Source organism: Hevea brasiliensis, chromosome 10, assembly GCF_030052815.1.
Source record: "Hevea brasiliensis isolate MT/VB/25A 57/8 chromosome 10, ASM3005281v1, whole genome shotgun sequence".
Lineage (NCBI taxonomy): Eukaryota > Viridiplantae > Streptophyta > Magnoliopsida > Malpighiales > Euphorbiaceae > Hevea > Hevea brasiliensis.
The window spans coordinates 80,227,596-80,234,819 of record NC_079502.1 but is presented as its reverse complement, the minus strand read 5'-3'; the positions used below and the strand labels follow the sequence as shown (position 1 = coordinate 80,234,819).

Genomic DNA, 7,224 nt, shown 5'->3' with positions numbered 1-7,224 from the left:
GAAGAAGGAGGAGTGGAAAGGAAAAGGTAGAAGAGAAAAATAAGAAGGTGAAAAATAGAGCAAGGAATGTGAAGTGCTTCAAGTGTTTGGGAAGGGGACATTATTCTAATGAGTGTCCAAACAGGAGAGTGATGTTTATTAGAGAAGATGGAGAATGGTAGAGTGGTGAAGAAAAGGCCGAAGAGAGTGCTAGTGATGATAGTGATGATGAGTATTTTGATGAGGGAGAGCAAGCTCCCATGGATGGTAATGTCCTTGTCACTATGCGCACCTTGAGTGCACAAGTCAGTTTGGGTGATGAAGACGTGGTGCAAAGGGATAATATTTTCTGTACTAAATGTTTGGTGAATGAGATACTATGTAGTGTGATTGTGGATAGTGGTAATTGCTGTAACGTTGCAAGTAGCTTATTGGTTGAGAAATTGGGGTTGCCTACCACTTTGCATCCAAAGCCATATGGTCTCCAATGGCTTAATGATTGTGGGAAATTGAGAGTTACAAAACACGTTATAGTGCATTTTAGCATTGGGAAGTACCATGATGAGGTAGTTTGTGATGTGGTGCCTATGGTAGCTACTCATTTGTTATTGGGTCATCTATGACAATTTGACAGAAGTGTGGTTCATGATGGGAAATAGAACAAGTATACAGTTTTGAAAGATGGCTGAACCTACACCTTGCTTCCTATGTCACCATCTCAAGTGCATGAAGACCAAGTGAGGATCTTAAAATCAGTTGAGGAAAAGAAAGATTAGAGGGAAAATTTAAGAGAGGCCGAGCTTAATGAGAGGAAAAATGAGAGGAGAGTGAGAGCAAAAGAAGTAAAAGAAAAAGAAAAGCGTGAGGGCTTAGGGCAAAAGGAGAGTAGAAAGAAGAAAATGAGTTTGTATGTGAGAGGAAAAGAAGTGAGGGAAGCCTTACAAGGGGGGAAACCTCTTTGTTCGCTTATGTACCGAGAGGTGAATTTATGTTTATCTGATGTTGACTAAAACTTGCCTAGTGGTGTTGTTTCTTCATTGTAGGAATTTGAAGATGTGTTTCCAGATGATCTTCCTTCGGGTTTGCCACCAATTCGGGGGATAAAACACCAAATTGACCTCATTCTGTGTGCTCTAATTCCAAACAGACCAGCATATAAGAGTAATCCTGAGGAGACAAAAGAACTACAAAGGCAAGTGGAGGAACTTTTGGCAAAGGGCTATGTGCGTGAAAGTATGAGTCCATGTGTGGTTCCAGTGCTCCTTGTACCAAAGAAGAATGGGACATTCAGAATGTGTGTAGATTGCCATGCTATCAATAAAATCATGGTAAAGTATCGACATCCCATTCCTCGATTGGATAATATGCTTGATGAGTTATTTGGTGCATGTGTGTTTACAAAGATTAACTTGAAAAGCGGTTACCATTAGATTAGAATGAAAGAGGGGATGAATGGAAAACCGCATTCAAGACAAAATATGGGTTGTATGAGTGGATGGTTATGCCATTTGGGCTAACCAATGCACCTAGTACTTTCATGAGGTTAATGAACCATGTGCTTAGACAATTCATTGGCAGATTTGATGTAGTTTATTTTGATGACATCTTGATCTATAGCAAAAACATGGATGAGCATTTGCATCATTTGAGATATGTGTTTGATGTGTTGAGATCTAAAAATCTATATGCTAATATGAAGAAGTGTTCTTTTTTGCTTAGATAGAGTTGTCTTTCTTGGTTTATTGTGAGTAGCAAAGGTGTTGAAGTAGATGAGCAAAAGGTCATAGCCATTAGGGATTGGCCAACTCCCAAAAATGCATCTGAGGTTAAGAGTTGTCATGGATTGGCTAGTTTCTAGTAGAGATTTATGCCTAATTTTAGTACTATTACTGATCCTTTGAATGAACTTGTGAAAAAGGATGTTGTGTTTGAATGGATAAAGAAGCATGAAAATGCATTTGCTAAATTGAAAGAAAATTATGCACTGCACCATTGTTGAGCTTACCTAATTTTGATAAAATGTTTAAAATTGAATGTGATGCTATTGGTGTAGGTATAGGTGCGGTTCTGATGCAAGAGAAACGTCCTATTGCATATTTTAGTGAGAAATTGAATGGTGCTGCCTTGAATTACTCTACTTATGACAAAGAATTGTATGCACTTGTTAGGGCCTTGAAAACTTAGCAACATTATTTGTGGCCTAAAGAGTTTGTCATAAATTCTAATCATGAATCATTGAAGCATCTTAAGAGTAAAATAAGTTAAGTAAAACGCATGCTAAATGGATTGCTTTTGTTGATTCATTTCCATATGTGATTGAATATAAGCAAGGAAAAGAAAATGTTGTTGCTGATGCACTTTCTAGGAGGTACTCACTTTTGTCTACACTTGATGTAAAGTTGCTTGGGTTTGAATTCATAAAAGATTTGTATGCTAATGATGATGACTTTGCTAGTTTGTATGATGCTTGTGAGAAGGGTGCATTTCAAAAATATAATAGACATAATGGGTACTTGTTTAAAGAGACTAAACTTTGTGTGCCTAAGTGTTCTATACGTGACTTGCTTGTGTTGGAATTGCATAGTGGGGGTTTAATGGGCCATTTTGGCATGGAAAAACTTTGGACATCTTGCATGAACATTTCTTTTGGCCTAAGATGAGAAAAGATATTGAAAATTTGTATTCTAGTTGTGTGCAATGCAAAAAGGCCAAGTCTAGAGTTATGCCACATGGGTTGTATACACCATTGCCTGTGCCTAAGGAACCTTGGACTGACATTTCTATGGATTTCATGTTAGGGTTACCTAGGACACAAAGAAAACATAATAGCATATTTATGGTTGTTGATAGATTTTCTAAGATGGCATATTTCATTCCATGCCATAAAACTGATGATACCACTCATATTGCTGATTTGTTCTTTCGGGAGCTTGTCAAGTTGCATGGCATACCTAGGACGATAATTAGTGATAGAGATGTTAAGTTCATAAGTCACTTTAGGAAAGTCTTGTGGGGTAAGTTAGGCACTAAAGTTCTATTTTCCACTACTTGTTATCCACAGACTGGTGGACAAACTGAGATAGTGAATAGGACACTAGCCACTCTATTGCGTGCTATGATCCAAAAGAACTTGAAATCTTGGGAAGATTATTTGCCATTTGTTGAGTTTACTTATAACCGTATTGTGCATTCTTCCACAGGATTTTCACCTTTTTAGCTTGTATATGGATATAATCCACTCACACCACTATACTTGTTACCATTGCCTATTGGTCATAATGATAGTCTAGATGGTAAGAAAAAGGCTGAATTGGTTAAGAAATTACATGAGCAAGCTAGGGTACACATTAAAAAGAAAAATGCACAATATGCTTCTCATGCTAACAAAGGCCGCAAGGTACTTGTTTTTGAGCCAGGTGACTTGGTGTGGTTACATATTCGGAAGGAACAGTTTCCAAACCAACGGAAATCGAAACTGCATCCAAGGTGTGATGGTCCATTCAAGGTGTTAGAGCGGATCAATAATAACGCCTATAAAATTAAACTGCTAGGTGAGTATGGCCTTAGTGCTACATTCAATATTTCTGATCTTTCTCCTTTTATTGAGGCAGGGCCGAATTCGAGGACGAATTCTTTTCAAGAAGGGAGGAATGATGAGGAGACACCACCACCAGCGCCACTTCCACTATTCAAGGGTCCAATTACAAAAGCAAGGGCAAGGGAGTTGCAAAGCTTGGTTAGTATACTTTGAAGGTGCTAAGAGGATGAGATTGGGCTTGGGCTTGGACCTTTAGAGGACAAATGGATTAGCTTCACACAATTGGACCTTGGAGCCTAACCTCTAGAATATTCTATTTTTGTTTCTTTATGACATGTGGCAGATTAGTTATTTATTACTCATATAAATACTTATCTTCTACATCAAATAGGGATAGCTAATATCAAACATTGAGAGAACATTTATTTTCGGCCATCGCTGTTACTTGTGAGAGCTTTATGATTTCTTCCTTATTTCTTGAATAGAACTTGGACTTAAGCAAATTGACCACTTGCTTATTTTATCTTTATAATCAAGGTGCTCTAGCCTAGCTACTATCGTGTCTTGATTGGTTATCAATTATGCCTTGTTTGTTGTTAAAAGATCTAATTCCATATTTAGATGTTATGTCCCTAATATGAATATTGGGGGTGTTCATCACCAACAGTGTTTGATTCTAAATTAAGCATTATAAGACCTCCAGTGCAAGCTAAAAATTTTGAGTTGAAGCCTGCTTTTATTTAGATGGTTCAGACTACATGTCAGTTTGGAGGGACTGCAAATGAGGTTCCTAATGTCCATTTGCAGAGTTTTCTCATGATATGATATACACTAAAGTTCAATGGAGTATCGAATGATGCCATTAGATTGAGACTCTTCCCATTCACACTAAGGGATAAAGCAAAAGTATGACTAAATTCTTTACTTGTTGGGTCTATCACTACATGGGAGGATTTGGTAGAAAAGTTCATGGCAAAGTTTTTTCCTTCAGCCAAGACTGTGAAGCTAAGAAATGATATCCAGATGTTTACTCAGATGGATATGGAGACACTTTATGAAGCTTGGGATATATTCAAGTATTTGGTGAGAAGGTGTCGACATCATGGATTGCCTAAGTGGCTATTGATTCAGAGTTTCTACAATGGATTGAATGGTCATACTAGAAGCAATGTAGACTCTACAGTAGGAGGATCACTTTTGGGGAAGTCAATTGATGAAGGATATGAGCTATTGGAAGAGATAGTAGATAATTGCTATCAATGGCCTAATGAGAGGAACACAACAAAGAAAGCTGCTGGAGTTCATGAGGTTGACTCCATTACTGCACTAAATGCTAAAATGGATTCTATTTCTAGAAGATTGGATCAGATGTCGGTGCATGCAACTACTACTAGTGCTAGAGCAACTGTTTATGAGAATTGTGTTGGGCCACATGCAACAAGGGACTGCTACATAGATGAGTCATTCTTCCAACCAGTGGAAGAGCAAGCTCAACATGTAGGCAATCCTGAAAGATAGCAGAACAATCCATATTCTAACACTCACACCCCTGCTTGTAAAAATCACCTAAAGTTTTCATAGGGAGAATAGCAATAACATCAGCAGCCTAACTATCAAAGCAGAGTGCCACATGGTTTTTCACAACCAAAGAACAAATCAAGTTTAGAAGATATAGTTGCTAATTTGGCTAAGATAATTGATTATTTCATAAATGAGACCAAGATGAACTTCTAGAATTAGAATGTGACTTTGCAAAAGTAGCAAGCTACTATAAAGAATTTAGAGGTGCAAAAGGGCCAGCCAATATGATAGCAAATAGGCCACAACGTGTATTGCTAAGTAAGACAGAGCAAACACAATCACCTTGAGCAGTGGAAAGCAATTGGTGGAACCACAAAAGAAAGAGAAGGGACAGGAAGTTGAAAAAAGAAGATATTAATGCAAAGGAGAAGAAAAAGGTGCCGGTCAAGCCATATATACCTCTAGTTCCATTTCCTCAAGGCCTATTGAAAAAAAAGCAAGATAAGGATTTTCTTAAGTTTCTTGACATATTTAAAAAGTTGCACATTAATATCCCTTTTGTTGAAGCACTAGCGCAAATGCCAAATTATGTCAAGTTTCTAAATGAGATTCTATCCAAGAAAAGGAAATTGAAAGATTATGAGACAGTCATGTTAACAGAGGAATATAGTTCAATCATTCAATGCAAGATACCACCAAAATCTAAAGATCCAGGAAGTTTTACTATTCCCTGTAATATTGGCAATGTAGAATTTACTAAAGGTTTGTGTGATCTTGGTGCGAGTATTAATTTAATGCCTTTATCTCTTTATAGGAAATTAGGGTTAAATGAGATTAAGTCTATAATTGTTGCACTACAGCTTGTAGACCGCTCATTCACTTACTCGAAAGGTATCGTTGAAAATGTGCTGGTGAAGGCTGACAAGTTCATTTTTCCAGTACACTTCCGTGTGCTTGACATGAAAGAAGATAGGGAGGTGCCTCTCATATCAGGTCAACCATTCCTTGCCACTGGAAAAGCATTAATTGATGTACCTAAAGGTAAATTAACTCTTAGGGTTGGCCAAGAAGAGGTAACTATCAATATTTTCAATGATTCTAAATTTCCTTCAAATAAAGATGAATGCTTTAGAATTAATATGGTGGATAAATGTCCAAGAGAAGTTTTTGTTGAGCCTTAAATTAATTTGAAAGATATTTTTTATGACAATTCTATTGAGGAAAATTGTGAGCAGGTAGCAGTGCATGATGTTGATGTAGAGCAAGAAAAGTCATGTTTAAGTTGAATTCCAAGGTCAAAATTAAACAACTTGCATTTAAAATTGATATTAGATTGCTGAATAAAGTGACGGGTGTTTTCACTATAGCCGGAAGAAAATGGAAGTACAAAGTTATTGGAACACCTATTGGCAAGAGTGACAAATTTGTCTTCAAGCCTCCATGAAGAGCTAGAAATGGTCAAGCTAAAGACCTAAAACAAGTGCTATTAGGAGGTAACCCAAGCAACAAATTTTGATATCTTTTGAGTTTGTTATTTCTTTAAGTTTTGTTCATGTGTAGTTTCATTTAACTTTAGTTTTATTTTAGTTGAAGTATTTCTCCAAATTTTGATTGGCATTGTCTTCTTTGGGTTATAGGTATAGAAGAAGAAAAAGAAAAGAAGAATGCATGAGGTTCACAAGAAAAGAGTAAAAGGTTAAGTTTGGCGAAGCAAGGGAAAAGGCACGCATCAAAGGGGAGTGACCCTAATCTTCTATTGGCTTAATGAAATTCATTGTATGCATGATTAGGTCATTGAAAATTAAATTCTTGCTTTTGATGTGATATGCTTAATTTTGATGTTGTTACAATCTTATGCATATCTTGTGCTTGATAGATATTTGTGAAGTTGAATTGTGTTATTGGTTAGGCAAATGTGAGGAAGATACAACTTTGGTGTATGGTTTTGTTCTAGAGTCATATTGCATTAGATCCAATTTTTTACATTGAATTGGAGTAAAATAATTTTTGAGAAATAGCAAATATTATGGCTAGGTGGGAGTTAGTCATGGGTAGCCATGGAACTCATTGTCAAAAAAGATTTGAATTTAATTTGCAAAGAAAAAAATTTTATGAGAAACAATAAAGGTCATGGCTTTATGTGAGTTTGTAAGAAATTTCATGGTTGGGCATGAGCTTTTCTGTTC

At 36.7% G+C, this 7,224-nt stretch overlaps 1 protein-coding gene and 1 non-coding gene across 2 annotated transcripts; one reads left to right on the top strand and one right to left on the bottom strand.

Moving 5' to 3' along the window:
* Positions 1 to 4,519: 4,519 nt before the first annotated feature.
* On the bottom strand, positions 4,520 to 4,626 carry LOC131170010 (small nucleolar RNA R71). Its single transcript, XR_009140954.1, has one exon. It is a non-coding gene; the product is annotated as a small nucleolar RNA R71 (small nucleolar RNA).
* Positions 4,627 to 5,616: 990 nt separating this feature from the next.
* LOC131169373 (uncharacterized) lies at positions 5,617 to 6,219 on the top strand. The gene has a single exon (XM_058128593.1). It carries the CDS (start codon positions 5,617 to 5,619, stop codon positions 6,217 to 6,219), a length of 603 nt encoding a protein of 200 aa, XP_057984576.1.
* The last annotated feature ends 1,005 nt before the right edge of the window (positions 6,220 to 7,224 follow it).